The sequence below is a fragment of the Ictalurus furcatus genome, chromosome 13 (genome assembly GCF_023375685.1).
Source record: "Ictalurus furcatus strain D&B chromosome 13, Billie_1.0, whole genome shotgun sequence".
In the NCBI taxonomy this organism is placed as follows: Eukaryota; Metazoa; Chordata; class Actinopteri; order Siluriformes; family Ictaluridae; genus Ictalurus; species Ictalurus furcatus.
Window position 1 is genome coordinate 27,845,022 of NC_071267.1, and position 17,951 is coordinate 27,862,972.

The following is a 17,951-nucleotide window of genomic DNA, read 5'->3' on the forward strand; positions in this document are numbered from 1 at the left end:
CACTGTTTGTAGTGCTGTTAGAGGAATTAAAATGAACAACACAGTGGTGTGATGAAGTGGAGTTACTGTTACTGCTCTGGAGTCGAGTGTTTTCCTGTAACAGCACGTCCGCGAGTGTTTTATTCCTCTTATAGCACAGCGATTTGCAAACACATAAACACTTTCATCACCAACCTCTCTTTTTCTCTCTCTTGAACTTAATAAGACCAAAAAAACAAAAAAAACATGACTTGTCGTCTTTTGTTACTGAGAAACCACAAAATCTCACTCCTTGATATTTCACAGATTAAGATGCATCTTCTCTGATGTCCTCGCCATGGACTTTAAAGTAGTGATATTATTCATTTTTATAATGATATTATTAATCAGCCCCTGCGTGTCACCATGATCAACACAACGATTTAAGTTCTAGTTTTTTAGTCTCTTATTGTCAAGGTTATGTTGTTTGTTGTTGTTGTTATGTGTGCGTGCCATGTCATCGCTTATAGTCTGTATGTACTGTATCTTGCATTGGATCCACAGTTCATGTTGATGGTTCTTGTATTCACGGTTTTGACAGCTGATGTCTTCGTGACATATTTACCGGTATGCATTGAGAAACCTGTTCAGTCAGCGTGACGAGAATTTCCCCAAATCTGAACGCTACGTCATGCTCCGGCGGCAATAAAAAGCCCCCGGAACAGCATGTGAGAACATCCATCTCAATACATCCATCTCATCGTGCACACAGGGCAGAAGTCTACAGGTAAGCATCTCCGTTCATGTTCATCTTCAAATTTACTCGTTCAAAAAATGAGCAATGAAAACAAATCATTTGGAGAATCTCACTAGGGAACAGGTGTAAACTGAAATGGAAATAAAAACAGTAGAGGCTCAGGTTGTGACTTAACATTTAATTTGACAGCAAAATGTATAGAAATGAGTCGAAATGTTTTTGGGGGTATTTGGCAGACGATTTTTAAAAAGTATGACATGTGCCAATGAAATGAGACAAATATATTCGCTACGTTATAATGTTATAATGTAATTAATTATTATTTTATTTATTATTTAATCTCAGAAACCGCTCAGGAACAGAGTTTATCTTTCACACACACAAACACACACACACACACTGTGATTTCAAAAGAAACTACTACAAACAACGAGACCAACGAGAAGTGGATGGTTTGAAAAAAACAAAACAAAAAAAACCAAAACATAAATCTGTTTAATTAAATAATTGAATTTATTGTATCTGTATAAATAGGTGATAATATCTGATGTCAACGTTATTTTAATGTAGTATTAAATGTAGCTGAGGTATTTATGCAAATAAAGCAGAGAAAATATATTGATATTAACATGGACGTAATATGTAAACACTTACTTAATTATTTTTTACATACATTTATATTCGGTTAATAATTACTTTTATTGTTGTGGAACGTGAAAAACTAGTTCCTGTTCTCACTTACACTTCCATTCCAGCAGCTATTCTATTCTAACTCGCCAGTCTGTCTTTTTACTCCTTCTTGAAGTTAATAAGACCAAAAAAAACAACAAAACCAACTTGCCAATCGCAACACGTAAACTCGTCCGTTCTGAAGATGTCTGAAAGGTTAAAGTTACAGCTCTACCTCCGACTGTTACAAAGCGCCGACACTGGAGACTCCTTCTGATGAAACATCTCCTTACAGAATAGAAAACTTCACCATATCAGCGATTACACACAATGTTTTACACACAGGACCCCAATCAGAATTAAACAGCACTGTGGTATAATTATACAGGATATTGTTAGATATGTTTCATCATTAAGCGTGTTATGATGCCATTTGCAGAAGAAGAGCAGAATGAATAATAGTCTGAAGAAAAGTGCGAGTTCTTCCTCTGCCACCTCTGGAGCAGGCAATCAAGTCGTCCGGTATGGAGTCACTTCTACTGAGGTGATTATATTAACCTAATCTACATCTGCGTAGAAACTAGAAATGTTCTGGGGTTTTTTTTCCATAATCAGAACTTTTGAATTGAATATAGTGAAAATTTGCACGCTATATTTTTTATTTCTGTTATTTGTGCAATCGTGACTCTCACCCGTCCTTCCTTTTGCAGACCACGTTGACGGTGAAGAACACGACACAGATTAAAGTTCCTACTCCAAAAGGAACTGACAACTACACGTAAGTGAGAGATTTCTGGAACGATAATCCCTTTACAAATGATCGACTCGTATTCTGAAATGAACGATTTAATCATTCATTCCAGATCTCATGTGACTTTTCTTTTTTCTTGTTTCCATCAGTGTCAAAGAAATACACTGCTACCAAGTGAAAAAAGACTGAGTGCTGCTGATGAAGTCCAGTTCCCAGCACTACAGTCGACAGAATGCAGATACTCTGCCTTGTTCACAGTCACAGGATTTTGATTGAGCACACCTTTGCTCGATCACACACACACACACACACACACACACACACATACACACATACACACACTTTATAAGAGAGTTTCACTCACCATCAAGTTGTGAAGTCTACACTTAGTTAGTTCTGTACTCCTGATGTGGCCAAGCCTGTCATCCTATGTTTGGTGGTTTGGCTTGTTGCTATTTTCTTGATTGGTGATTTTGCCTTTCCCAGTTCCTCCAGTTTATTAATCGACTGTCTCTTGACTTTGAACTTGACGGCTGTTTTATGATTTGTTTGCCTTTCTGCCTTTCATCTCAATATTTCTCTTATATGACTTGTAGAAACACGACAATGCCCTGTATTTGTGCCATTAAAATGATAGCTATGTGTGAAAAACTGTGTGTAAAGGCCAAAACGTAGTTTAAGTTGTTCAATATCCAAACTTGTAGTATATTTATAAAATGTTATTGAACTTTAAAAAAGATTGGTTATGAATTTGTTAAATATTGAAGATTTTCCAAACCCTTGTTATTACTGCTATAAGATATGAATTATAGAATGTTACTCTGGCCAGCATCTTTATATCTAGTCAGTGTTACTCGGTCTACATTGGTCATACTACCGTGGAATAAACTGATGATGAATTTGTCAAATAATTTTCCTAATCAAGTTATGGAAATGTGATTTATTGTTCCCATAAGTATATATGATATACAATAAGTAGTTATTTAACCTACAGTATAATTGAGGGTGAATGTAAAGGTGTAGAGTAGCCCAAACCCATTAACCATATGTATGCTTCTCAAATGACAAAAAATAAATAAATAAACACAAACACCTGCCCTTAAACCTTCCCAAAAAGGATTAATAAGGAAACAGTGTTTATTGTTTGTGGTCAAATGTTATATAATGTAACATGAAATCAAGAGATGAATTAAAAATGAAAAACAAAATGGCTTCTACACTCATTATTCGGCAGCACGCAGAATAGCACTTGATCCAGCACAGACTTATTTTGTATTTTAATTTCGTATATTATTGTTTTATTCTGTGATTGTATATTGTTTTCTGACAGTTACTCATGCTTGCAATTTGAAGCCAGGAGAAAGAAAATCTGGTTATGAAATTATGAAATAATTTGTGTGCACATGGACGTTCTCGCTGTGGTTGCTGGGACTACGGTTGCCTTAGCGATGGCCTTGGGACTGAAATTACCACATGCAGTTCTACACTCAGGTCTCCTTTAGTGAACAGTGGACTAGTTCAACAAACAGACTTCATATAAACACCATAATGAACTTTCTTTTACTCTCACACTATCCGTCGTTCCCCAGATGAGGACGGGTTCCCTTCTGAGTCTGGTTCCTCTCAAGGTTTCTTCCTCATATCATCATATTCTTGCCTCACCACCGTCGCCATCAGTTTGCTCAATAGGGATAAATTCACACATTCACACCTCTTAGTAGTGTGCTCATGGAACAGCTCATCACTGTGGGACAGAGCTTCTAGCGTGTTTGCTGGCTGTGGTGATGACTCCTCACCCAGTGGCCAAATTGCTAGACAGAGGAGCACAAGTGTCTTATAATTATCACGATTCCTTTCACCGAGTAGAACTGTAAGGCATGTTCTGTACATGGTAGGGAGTGTTCTGCAGATTGACGTATTTGATACTCATAACCTTCGCTAAGACCCTGGGTTCAGGCCACCGGGTCTTCGTGCAGGGCGAGGGGGAGCACACGGCATGCACTTCTGCAGCACTACCATGCTTGAGCAAGACCTTTAACCTCGAAATACTTCTTCCTAGTCAGACCACTCTCCATTCTAACAAGTTGATATGACCTTGGAATACGAATTTCAGCATGAAGATGCATCTCTGTCTGTGGTATTTGGAGTTTAGATGCAGCTTGTACTCACTTCCTTGGTTCTAACAGCTCTTGGGAGGGGTAGTGTTGCAGCTGGAGTTAACAAGTCAAGTATTCTTGGCAGGAGTTTGAACACCCCAGAGCTGCCTACCTAAACTGACTAGTAAACATGATAATGTCCTTAATCACATGGGAGTGACAGAGTGCCAAGCATTCATACTATAGGTGGAGACCTATAAAAACCATTATCTAATTAAGGCAGTATGCCTCTGGCCATCAGAGGTGACAAGGTTATTTATATGCAGTCTGTGAACAGCCTAGAGTCTAGAGCAAAGCCATTTAAGGCATTGGAGTTGGAATACCTTTCCTTGAAAGGTAATTAAAAAACATATATGGTCCTGAGACCATGACTCACTGATATGACCCAATCTGTGGCTTCCCAACATCATTAACCTCTGATAGCCTTGCATATGAAACGGAAGGGGTTTAAGAAAAAATCAAATCTGGACCTTCTTCTGAAGTAATGAAGTAGAAACCACTGTTCTGACCATGGTGGTTTCCAGAAGAAAGCTTTTTTTTTTTTGTGAAAGAATGGCCACTTGATGGGGATGGAAATTGGCCTGGCCATGAATCTGAAGGCTCGGCCTATTGCAGCATTGAGATTTATACCTCTGTGGCATTGTTGGCAACCTTCGTCCTTCACTGACAGGGTGCTCAAGTGAAGTGGGGTGGGGGACACCTTTTGTTTGTCAAGTTGAGGGCACTCAGAAGCCAGCCTGTGGAGAGTCTGAGAGTGCAGTATCTGGACTTGTATGAGGCTGACCAAACTTATGTGGGAGACAGGTTGTGGTAACATCTAGAGCCTTTTTTTTCTGAAACCAGCACAGCCGATTGGATCGGCAATATTGCATCCTTTTGGATCTATTATGTAATTTGGTGTGTTAAATCTAACTTAAATAACGCACTACAAATATGCTCAAGCAAACATATATCTTTACAGAAACACTTTTTTCTTGACTGGACTAGTCTGATCAAGTTCATCCTTGTTTGAGTAGATAATGTTCATTGGGTGTTCAAATGGAGAGGTAGTCATTGTTATCGTTTTACACATGCAACATTACAGAAATTTCAGCTGTGCTTTTTATAAATAATATTAAAACAGTGAATCTTGTTTTGGTTAAATGTGACCTTCTGACTAATAGGTAACAGACTAGTGCTAGGGGGAGTGGTGGTGTGCATCTAACTGAAACGCAGGAGACCTCTGGTGGTCAGGAGTGGTACTGCAACACACTGCTGCTGTACAATGTAGTGGATTAATTTAAATTGACTGACATGATAAAACTGAGCTCTAACTGTCAGTACTAGTACACATGAAGAGACATTCCTAACCCAGCTAACAAATCTGCATAGTTGAGAATTATACAGTATAATTATGATCATACATTAATGATACTCAAACTGTCATCTATTAAATTAATTACATTTGCAATTACGTCTACCTGCCAATGTTTCATTCTGAGTTTTAAAGACATTTAACCCCAAACAACAGTACTACTATCCAGAGAAAACTAATCCCAAATACCCAGACCTGTGTGGAATAATAAAGCCCTGTTATCGACCACAGGACTTTAGGACAAATCCTTATTATAAAATGTCCACTTTACAGTTTCGAATGTGAAATTGTATATATATAAAAAGTATCCTGTGTGTTATGTAAATTCCTGTTAGTTTTTACACTTTCCATGTTTCAGGATAAGAAATGCTTACTTTATAAACCTTATACAATATACAAGCTTTATATAAAAATCAGCTTCAATGAATTAAAGGACTTGTAATGCAGAACTGCGTCTTGTCAGCATGTAGAACTGTTTCTTTCTTTAAGGTTAAGGCTTTACATAGTGATGTTATGGAATTATTGTTAAATTGTCTAGTCGGCAAAAAATTACATTAAATAAAACTCCAATATTTGCAACTTGTATATTTTACATGTGTTCAGAAATGCATTCATGTGATAATGTATCTACAAATCTTCCAAACATTTGAATTATTACAAATATGCTATCTAAATATGCTAAATGTGCTATCTAAATATACCGCTTTAACAAATAACAAACGCGTTTCCCTTTTGCACGATCTTTATTATGGACTTTGACGGTGTGTGTAATTATGTGGTTTTGGTTACAGTAATAGCAAAAAATAATTAAAGGTTACATTTTCCATTGCGAATTCATCAGGATGGTTGTTGGTTTACCAACATCAAAGAAATAGTCAAAATATTGATTAAAAAAAAAGACCACCTAAAAGACGTCCTCGCGATACTGAAAATAAATAAATAAATAAATCAAAGAAAATGATTGTGAAGTCACGTGTGAATTCCTCAGAAAGTAATTTCCCGGCTCACGTGAGTGATGGCTTCAGTGATGCTGATGGAAATAAACAAAGGATTTAAAGATGATTGGGCGTGTTTAATTCAGATTAAATACTGAAAACCATAAGCACATCAAATACCTCTCAACCTCCAACCCAAACTCGCACAGATTCACTAAAACCTGCAGGTGTGGACGAGTGACAACAAACTGCACAGAGAGAGAGAGAGAGAGAGAGAGAGAGAGAGAGAGAGAGAGAGAGACTCAGTATGACATTACCGTTCCTTTCACTAACATTATTTACTACATGAACAAACCATAAACTTCAGCATTAATAATACTAACTAATGTTAACAAAGGAATGAAGAACCAGCTGTTTGTTGACTCTGAATCGGACTGAAATTGATTCTTTTGTTTTGTTCGCTGCTTGGTTCGGTTTGGTTTCAGACTGCACATCATTAAACAAACCGAAAAGTGAGAAACAACTACTGAAGATGTTAAGATGTTCTTCTGTTATATTCAGAACACACAGCATTTCTGCAGCTCTACAGCTCTAATCGTGCATTATCGCTGGTGTTAGGGGAACACCGTGCAGTAGAATGTTAACGTCAATGTGTTTTTCTTGTCTGAAACTATGAAATTATCTCACAAATAAACAAACAAACACACTGTGTATATATATATATATATGTTCATACCGGCTCCTCTTCCCAGTTGAAGAGATTTTTCCTGAAATGCTCAGCCACGAGTTTGAGTTCGTACGTCCGAGTCACCTCACGCTTTTCAGTCAGAGCTCGTGAAGCGTTTGTGCGCTCAGCAATCTTCTGCAGCGCTTCATCCACTGTCTTCCTCTTCTACAAATGTACATCATTTACAATTTTAATCTACAAATCCATCTATCTACAACGATACCTTGTATGATAACACGTAATTCCTCACAAAATGGCAACATTTCTGACATAATGACATCATTTTTATGAATGAAATTGCAATATAATGTATGCAGCATGTAGGGGCGGGGTTTAGCATATGATGGGTGGGGTTTGATCATGACCCAGAGGAGTACTGGCTGATGTGGCACACCTGAATAATAAACACTCTAAGTGCTAATGAATTTGTTGCAAAGTTGTACCATGCACAGCATTCTTGTTCATATTAATACACACAATTAAAAAATCTCAACTATTAAATTTTTTTGACTCATAAAATAATTTCTACCACAGCGCTGTTGAGTTCTGGATTCTGATTGGTCAGAAGGTGTGGATTAATCATTTTCTATAACAGCAGCTCAGACAGTAGTGCAGCTGCAAATCACGGGTTTATATTAACGCACTCGCTCTAATACGTTACCGTTTCTATAGTAACAGCTCTTTCACAGGGACTCGTACCGTCCGGCAGACGCTCCACATAAACGGACTGAAAAAATGTGTAATCGTCGATATAGTGAAGTTTTCCGTAAAGTGATGTTCATTAAAAATTTATGGAAGGAGTCTCCAGTGTCAGTCTCAGAAATAATAGTCAGGATACGGATACAGTGAGTGTGAGTGCTGAATTAATTCAGGAATAAGGACTGTAAATAACGCAGTGCAGTGGGAGTGGCGTACTCACTCTTTTAAGATCATCATATTGTCTTTCCAGGGCCTGTCTCTTTTCCGGGTCCTGTTCGTTTTTAATCCTGTTTTCTTGGATTATCAGTGGAACTTCTGTAGTGTCCACCACATCGGACACTTGAACGTTCAGGATCTGGGACGTGTAGGTCTCGCTGACAAAGCGAGGGGAATCTCCAAAAAATTCACTCAACATTACCTTCAGCATTCCCTAAATAACGTAGAGGAAAGAAGAATAAAGACTTAAATTTGAAACTGTAAACATTTTGGTTAATAATACAATGTTTAAAAGATTTATTGTGCTATATGCTCTTTATGCTACATATGCTATTGTACATATATGTATGTAATGCTTCACTGAAAGCCGTCATGACATGAGGAACGCTTTAAAATACTATATTTATTTCATATTGTACACACCTTGTACCCGTAGTTGCACGGCGTCTGAGTCTTCCCCACAGCTTTTCTCACAGCCTCGCTGACATTTTGCTTCAGGTAGGAGAACTGGTCTTCAAATGAAGTCAAGCAAAGTTTTTCCTTCAGAGTGAAGTGAAGACGAACAGGAAAAAAAGAACGAGTGTAATGAGCGTCTAATGGCGAATCCTTACAAAAATACGTAGTATTAGAAAAAGCAAAGTGCATTATAATGGTATAGAAGAAAACAACAGTCTGAACACTAACAGTCTCGGTGTGGTGAAGCCAGAAAGCAGTGAAGACATCAGCAAGATAGGTATTTCTTTCCTTGTCCCAGAACCAAGCATAAGCATATTCATCAGGACCGCACGACCCAACCGAATACACTGAAACAAGATGATTAAGGCTTTACAGACACTTTAACATGTCTAAACTCAGTAATTAGAGAAAGTGCTAACCGTTTCTGTCTGACAGCTCGTCCAGCATTGATCCAGCATGGCACGATTCCAAATAAACCACCATCTGCAAACATCAGGACTCATTCATCAATCTTTGAGCAAACTTAAGACATGTATAAGTTGATAAATGAGAAATCACCCCTCAATTAACAGTTACTATAGAAACGATAACGTATCACAACGAGCGCATTAATATAAACCTGTGATTTGCAGCTGCGCTACCGTCAGAGCTGCTGTTATGGAAAATTCATCGACGCCTCCTGACCAATCGCAATCCAGAACTCAGCAGCGCCGTGATATCTGTGATCTATTCTATCTGTTTTTAATAGGAAAGGATATGTATTCGTTTTAATACGAGATCTTTTAAAGATGTGAAGTGACAGTAAAATACATACCTTTGAAAACTGGCCACTCCATGACATCGTATTCACCGTGTTAATGAGATCATGTGCATAAAGCTGTAATAAAAAAACAACGATTATTACCTTTCATGCCCTCGGTGTTATACGGTTATGATGCTCTAAGGAATCTGAAGATATTAGAGCCTCTACTCTCTCACTAAGTTGTTGCTGCCAGTTCCTTCACATGTTATTATTATTACTTAGCAGGTTTTTAGCTCATTTCTTTCGTTCGCTAACCATTACATCTTTTAGAACAATGCACTTTTCGATTCAGAGAACCATCCTCAGAGACAGCGACTTAAGTTTACAGGTTATTCTGATGTTTATGTTCTCTGTATTCACAGCTTCCAAAATGAGAACAAAGCCTCATTACTGAGACAGCAGGAACACATCTGGTGTCAGTTCTGCGGCTCCAGGAGATGCAGGTACAGGTTGCACGGGTGTAGATCCATGCTTCTTCAGTCTGAGTGCACTGTGTTCCACGGTTTCTGGCTTAGAGAAGATGTTCACAGAGGCATTCGGTGGAGGAGGAGACAAACACCTTCCAGTCTATTAGCTCTGGTTGTATGAGGGGTGCAGAGGGATCTACCATTCTTATCTTATGAACTGAAGTGGAGTAGAGGAATAGAGGAATAAACCACTCCAGTCCTGTTAGTACCAGTAGGTCCGGTTGCATGAGCCAGTGCGAGCTGCTAGAAATATAACAACAGTCTATCCATCTTGGACACCCTGGAGTGTACGCTAACAAGCTAAACCAGCCATTAGAAATTTTAATCAGCAAGTCGTAGACAACACAGTCAGCAATTAAATGGATACACTACAAGGCCAAAACAACGGAAGAGCAAAAGTGAAATGGATCACCCCTTTGGAGGACAGAAAAACTGTAGCTCCAACCGAAGTCAGAAGATGCTCAAGAGAGTTCCGGATGTAAATGGGGTCCATCATATACGAAGGTGCGTAGAGAAAGGAGAAGACGTGAAGTGCAGTATTTATTGCAAATACGACATCACTGTGACATTGTGACTTTGTTGGAAGGACTTGGGATGGTGCGCACACGCTTGAGAGCCTTTCTGGGTGTAAATCAGCACAGCTGGAAATTCTGGCATATTGTGGTTACATCAAACTGCCATCAAACAGTGGCACTGGACTTAATACTACTCCTCATTTGAGCCGATATCACGCAAGAAAAATGCGTTTTTCTTAAGCTGAAGATCAGAAGACTTGCGAGTTGAGACATGTTTGTTTTACTTACACTCCGCCCTGTGCGCGTAACTCTGACGTGATTTCTGGAAGTTGTGAATATCGATGTGAACAATATCAGTATTAAATCCTCACCGCGTAACTCAACTCGACCTTAAAGAGAGGAGAAAATTCACTAAACTTACCGTGGAATGAGGAAATCCAAAGATTCCATGAGCTCCATGGTCCGATAAGTAGATGAAGATAGAATCGTTTTTGTCACTAAAAGGAAACGTAATGAAATAAACATAACGATGCTTACAGATATCTTACATGATAATGAAACTTGATTATTTTCCCATAACAGCATGTCCGTAAGACTTTTATTTTGTTTATACCACAGCGATTTATTTATTTATTTATTAAAGGACAGCACCTTTTTACACCTTTCTCGTACTTTTTATCCTTTTATCGTTACATTTAATGTCGTGAAGCATCCTGGGAACAAGTTAGTTCCTGTTCTCACGTATGTTCCAGCAGCTATAAACACTCCTTCCCTCACCAGCCTCTGTTTTTTTTCTCTCTCGAAGTTAAGAAAAAAACCGCAGCTTGTCGTCTTTTGTTCCCGAGAAACCGCAAAGAAGCGTAAACTCCTCAGAGCCTTAACCTCCAAGCCACCACTGCCCCAATATGGGGTGAAAGGTCATCAGAGTTAGATGTGGAACTGATGAATATGCCTAATAGAGACCTAATAGAGGTAACTACCTTTGGATGACTTTTTTTGGTCCTGTTTTCTTAACAGCAGCCGAATCTCCACGCAGTACAGCCAGAAAGTTGTGAGCTGATACCTCCTGATAATGGACAATTTAAACAGAACGATTCTACAATCACCAAAAAAACCACAACAACACACAAGTCTAATCAGAGTACTTATTAGTTGCATGTTACAGAGCACATTACCTCTCCAGTGTAGTCCTTTGGAACCCCAGGGTAAACATTTGGGCCGTTTGGGACATTGATTATGTTTCCACATACAGGATTTCTGCACACATTAAAAATATATAAATATATGAAATATATGAATACTGATTCAGACTATTTCAGAAGCTACAGAAGATTTTTTTCAATGGTAAAATACAGGAAGACAAGAGCTACAAGGGCTAAACGGCACTGCGAGAGTGGCATGACCCGTGTAGTCCAGTCTAAGAAATTTCACACTTCTACTGCGGAGCAAAAAAACAAGGCCGACTCTGTAATACTCACTCTTTATTATTAGCGATGTCATCATACATCATCACCACGATCTGTTCATCTGGAACACCATTCTGTTGTGCGACTTGATAAGCGTGGCACACATTGGCCTGAAAGAGAAACTGTAACTTTAGATCTGCATTTGAAGGAAATTACTTTACTGAGCTCTAAATTATATATATATATATATATATATATATATATATATATATATATATATATATATATATATATATACATATATATATAAGATAATGTACCATATATTTATATTTGTATTGCTTGTACACAACCTCAAGCTGCTGTATTTAATATTCACACCTGATGTCTGTAGTTTTCCCAATCTTTAGAACCCGCTGCCAGGAGAACCCACTGTCTTTTGCTGTAGCTACCTCCCATATCGACTACAATGTTCCTGCAAAGCAGAATAATATCAAATATCACGGGACTAACAAAACCAACGGCACATCCGCCCGGGACGTTACACCACCACGCCACCAGAGGGAACCCTCCCCTGAATGCTAGGACATTTCTTCAATTGTCATGTTCATTTCCTGTTTCCACAATACATGAAGTACACACGTTGTGCCTTGCACCCAAGTCTGGATTTTCAAAGTGCTGTGCTTTATTGTATAACAATCTATGGTTTGATATGGTGAAGTTTTCTTAAAGCAAGGAGACATTTATGTAACATTTATGGAAGGAGTCTCCAGTGCCAGTGCTTTTGTCTTATTAACTTTGAGAGAGAGAAAAAAGAGAGGCTGGTGAGAAATGACTGTTTATAGCTGCTATAATGTAAGTGAGGGAACAGGAGTAAAAACATACATTAAAAAGTTATCATGTTCATAAATAAGTACAAACTCGTAAATGTTGGTAAAAAAAAATGGTATAAAAATCATCATAATAAATAATCAATTTTAGTGTGGTAACACACACACACACACACACACACACACACACACACACACACACGCACAGTGGTTACACTGTAATTACACTGTGATGTGTTTGTTGATACACGTGACCGCATCTTGCACATAATTAGTTCACTTTCATTAAATTACAGCATCATGCCAATATAGTTTAATGATAAAAACTCTTTCATATCTTTTAAACTGGATTATTAATGCCACATAAAAGTAGAAATGTGTTGGTTCTTACCAGTTTTCAGCTCAGGGTTAGTTTCAGTGTCCTGAACAGACACATCAGAAGATTTTATAACTCTTTTATTTTCTTAATCACTTTCAGTATCAAGCGTCACTCTTCAGTACGCCTCAGTGTTTCCACGGTAACAAGGGTCACGTAATATATAAGAAGGAGCGGGACGTTCTCATTCATGATTTATTTTTATGCCAGTTTCTATCTGCGATGGAAACCTGAGAGTGAAAGTTCTTAAAAATGTTTACAAACACTCTTTTACACCAGCAGGAGTTAGAATATTGAATGGAATTAAGTAAGGGTAAGCATCTTTTGTGTGAACTTTTATTCGGTGGTTGTTTTTAATTTGTTGTATGATTATGATTATTGTCTGAGTCTTGTGTATGTGTATAACTTTTGTGTTTTTTGAGAAGCCAAAGGACAATTTCCACTTTGGTGGATAATAAAGTTCAATCAATCAATCAAAGTGTCTTTGTGCTCATCACTAAACAGTAAAGCAGACAGTCCTGAACACGTCACATTCCAAGAACAGGTTTATTTTCTCAAAAGTAAAACAAAACAGCTGGTGTGTCTGTTTCCGGACCGTTGGTGAAACTCCCTAGTTCCTTACAAACATAGAAACAGGTCTGAGTCAAACAGAACTATGACTCAAAGTTTCATAGTCCGTTACAATTTTTACATGAACTAAGTTACCATTTTATTTGTTTATCAGATCATCGTTATTAATCTTATACCCAATAAAATTCCAATCCAGTATATGAAGTGTGATGGTCACTGGCTAAAAAGTGAAATAACTGACAGAGTTTTAAAACTCTTTGGAGAGGATACCTATCTTTGATAGGTTACCATGGCAACACTGTTTATAGAAGAACTGAAAAGCCATAAATGTTAAAAATATACAGGAAAATTGGGCAACACACTAAATGACGCACACTGCCATCGTCACAGAGAAAACAATAGGCAATGCACTCTACTGCTCACGCCCACCCCGCAAGACTCCATTTCAAAAGGCATGTCGAAGCCCGTGTAAATTCAATTAAAATTTTATTTGTATAGAACTTTTAACAGTGGACGTTGTCTCAAAGCAGCGTTACAGAAACATATAAACACAGGATAGAGATTTTAAGAGTGTGAATTTATCCCTATTGAGCGAGCCGGTGGTGACGGTGGTGAGGAAAAACTCCCTGAGATGATATGAGGAAGAAACCGGACTCAGAAGGGAACCCGTCCTCATCTGGGTAACGACGGATAGTGTGAGAGTAAAAGAAAGTTCATTATGGTTTAATATGAAGTCTGTTTGTTGAACTAGTCCACTGTTCACTAAAGGAGACCTGAGTGTAGAACTGCATGTGGTAATTGCAGTCCCAAGGCCATCGTAGCAAACGTAGTCCCAGCAACCACAGCGAGAACGTCCATGTGGAATTGAGGTCCAAAACCATTTGCATGGTACTTCAAGTGGTACCGTCCTCAGTGATCTCCAGGCTGTAGCCTCCAGTTGATGAGAGCGCCATCCAGAGGTAGGGCATCAGGATGGATCAGGCGGGTCCGGAGAGCAGAAAGGATCAGGATCACTGATTGCTACAACTCATTTGGACGAGCCTATGAAATACTGGGAGAGTGTAGTCTGGTCAGACGAGAGCAAAATTGAACTTTTTGGCTGTGATACTACACACCATGTTTGGAGAAGAACTGTCACTGCACATCACCCTAAAAACACTACACCAACAGTGAAGTTTGGAGGTGAAGCATCGTGGTGTGGGGCTGTTTTTCATCACATGGTACTGGCAGACTTCATATAATTGCAGGAACGATGAATGGAGCCCTTTACCGGGAGATTCTTGAGAAGAATCTGCTGCCATCCACCAGGATGATGAAGATGAGACGTGGGTGGAGCTTCCAGCAGGACAACGATCCAAAGCATACAGCAAAGGAACCTCTCAATTGGTTTCAGAGAAAAAAATCAAGGTGTTAGAATGGCCCGGTCAATCACCTGACTCGAATCCAACTGAACAAGATTTAAAGACAATATGTTTAGAAGAATGGGCCAAAATCACACCTGAATTTTATATATCAAAATCACACCTATATTTATATATCTGGTAACCTCCTCCTCTCTGGTGACTCTGGGGGGTCTCAGTATTCTAATACTGCTTGACCTAAGTGCTGTGTTCGACACTATCTGCCACAAAACGCTCCTCTCCTGTCTCACAGACATAGGTATCACTGGCGATTCTCGAGCTTGATCTCTATCATATCTCACAGATCGTAAATATTTTGTTTCTATTAAAGAAATCAAATCCTCCAATGGCCCCCTCATCCAAGGCGTTCCCCAGGGCTCTGTTCTTGGCCCTCTCCTTTTCATTATTTATATTCTTTCCCTCGGTTACATCATTCGTCTTCACAATCTGCAGTACCACTGCTATGCTGACGACACACAAATCTATGCAACCGCCCGGTCTGACATATCCATCTCAACCAGTGCACTAACAGCCTGTGTTCACGAAATAAAACAGTGGCTGAACAATAACTTTCTCAAATTCAGTGCTCGAAAAAACTGAAATAATGGTGTTTGTCTCACAAGCTCGCAGACGAAATATTGAAATAAGCCTGGATATTGACGGCTTCCTCACAAAACTCTCTGATCAAATCTCTCAGCAGAAGTGCCTTTTTTCACCTCAGGCAAACTGCCAGACTGCATCCCATTCTTAGCATGAAGCAGTCACTGGTCCACACGTTCATAACGTTTTTTGGCCTCCCATCTATGCTGATGTCCAAATTAAAGTACATTAAAAACTTTACAGCACCATGTTATTACCCGTACACAGCGCTTCGAACATATTACTCCTACTTGGGCTGATTTGCACTGGTGATCTGTCTCCTGTCGCATTCAAACTTCTGCTCCTCACCTTCAAAGCCTTAAATGGTCTCCAACCCCAATACCTTTGTGACTTACTGCACATTTACACACCAACATTCTCCCTTCACTCATCAAACCTAGGACTTCTCTGTGTCCCTAAACTGCGTCTCTCCACTGCTGGGGGTCGATCCTTCAGCGTAGTTGCCCCTAAGTTATGGAACTCGCTCGCCCAAAATCTCCAGAACATATCCTCCATTTAAAATCCTTTCTCTTTCCCAACACTACCTCTCTACTTCTGATGCCTGACTTTCTGGAATGTTTTGTTTTGTTTGTTTGTCTGTTTGTTCAATTGTTGTTCGTTCCTGATTGTAACTTGTCCTTGAGCTATGGAAAGGCGCTATATAAATAAAACTTTAAAACAGATTTCGAACATCTTTAATAAAACATCTTCTAACAGTTTTCATTAAACATGAAAAAGTTACTTTTCACATAAAAACCATGATATTAAATTAATTTCATCAGTTACTTGAGTGCATTTAAAAATAGCAACTTTTTTTTTTTTTTTTTTTACTTTCACTTCACTAAATTGTTTGGTTTGTTACTTCCACTTTTAATTGAATAAGATTTTGACATATCTATGTCTTCACTTAAATATAATCTCTCAGTCCGTTCTTCAACCTCTAGGGACAACACATTACTCACCTGACTACATTACTATATTCATTAAAATGAAATTTGTAAGACTATTGTATTGTATTGTCATAATAATAATTGTTATTTTTAAGGTTGTGGTGGATCCCGAGCCTATCCCAGAAATTCTGGATAAAGACTTAAGGGCAACTTAGCATCACCAGTCTACCTGCCAGTATGTTTTTTAGAGGTGGGAGGAAGCCAGAGATCCCAGAGGAAACCCATATGGACATGGGGAGAACATAGGAAACTCCACCGTACATTATTGTGTTATATTATCTACCACTTTTTTCCGTCATTAATGAAGTTTCCGGGCTAAAACACATAAATGGGCAGCACGTTGAAGCTTCCACAGCTTCCCAGTGGGATAGAAGCATCTCCTCGAAGCATGTTCAGCTGCCCTGTAACGTAGCAATAGCAGCAGCTTGATGTGTTTTGGAGAAAACATGTCACACTTTCCTTTAATGGTATCTGTGGTAAGCAGACATGGAATCTTCTGATGATACAGCATAATCCTTAACAACTGTGCCAAAAAAAAAAAAAAACTAGGATGCTGACTGAATGTGAAACTGGTTTCCTAAAATTGGCAAACTTTCGGCTCAGCAAATGATCTAAAGTGAAAAAACAACTCCAGTTATGGAGATGATGACGAACATAAGTGATGTGTATAAAGAGAGGTGAGCTAAACGGACAGAATTAGGCTTTTGGTAAGAGTTGGGCTTAAACATCGTTCATTTCTTTTAGTATTTTATTTTTAAGAAGCCTTGATAACTTCGGAATTGTGAGTATAGCAGTAATTCCTGTAATACGTACTCTATTATACTATTCCTGCTTTCCAGCGTTATTTATTATTTATTTATTACATTATCTGTCATTAAGAAAATATTTTTTTTAAAAAAATCATTGTGTTACCAATCCAGTTTTCATCTTGGCAACGATTTAATGATTTTAAGGATGAAAACGATTACTTTCAGGTAGTTTAAAAAATTTCCTCAAGAATAGCAAAACATTTCTCGAATAATAAATCTAATGTAGTTATTTACGTATTTATTTATTCTTGTTATTTATTTGCAGGTTGGGTGTGAGGCATTTTACTTACATTCAATTAATTGTGTCTATAAATTGAATCAGAACATATTCTAATTAAAGCAAAATAAAACGATTAATTCCCAAATTCAAATCAAAATCCCATTTATTCTCATAGCTAAAAGACCATTTAGACTTTCGTAGATTTTTTTTTTTCACTATTTACGTTTTTATGACCCGTGATGCTGAATGAGAAAATAACATGACTTTACAATATAAGCTCACTGCCTTT

At 38.2% G+C, this 17,951-nt stretch overlaps 1 protein-coding gene and 1 long non-coding RNA gene across 2 annotated transcripts; one reads left to right on the forward strand and one right to left on the reverse strand.

The window, feature by feature from the left end:
* Window positions 1-649: 649 nt before the first annotated feature.
* Window positions 650-3,430, forward strand: LOC128617044 (uncharacterized). Its single transcript, XR_008387502.1, has 4 exons — window positions 650-745; window positions 1,824-1,928; window positions 2,095-2,162; window positions 2,285-3,430. It is a non-coding gene; the product is annotated as an uncharacterized LOC128617044 (long non-coding RNA).
* Window positions 3,431-7,322: 3,892 nt separating this feature from the next.
* On the reverse strand, window positions 7,323-12,466 carry LOC128616591 (legumain-like). The gene is made up of 8 exons (XM_053639197.1): window positions 12,250-12,466; window positions 11,941-12,038; window positions 11,638-11,719; window positions 11,443-11,528; window positions 10,884-10,959; window positions 9,493-9,555; window positions 8,227-9,161; window positions 7,323-7,472 (listed from the first exon to the last, which is right to left on the reverse strand). The coding sequence occupies exons 1-7, from the start codon at window positions 12,325-12,327 to the stop codon at window positions 9,093-9,095; spliced, it is 552 nt and encodes a 183-aa protein (XP_053495172.1). The 5' UTR covers window positions 12,328-12,466; the 3' UTR covers window positions 7,323-7,472; window positions 8,227-9,092.
* Between the last annotated feature and the right edge of the window lie 5,485 nt (window positions 12,467-17,951).

Bases quoted from the DNA above. Each gene is read 5' to 3' on its own strand.
- LOC128616591 (XM_053639197.1), bottom strand. From the start codon at position 12,327: ATGGGAGGTAGCTACAGCAAAAGACAGTGGGTTCTCCTGGCAGCGGGT. The intron at 11,529-11,637 runs GTAATGTGCTCT...GTCCATTATCAG, and splicing joins CAAAGGACTACACTGGAGAG to GAGGTATCAGCTCACAACTT. The intron at 10,960-11,442 runs GTAGTTACCTCT...GTTTCCTTTTAG, and splicing joins CCAAAAAAAGTCATCCAAAG to TGACAAAAACGATTCTATCT.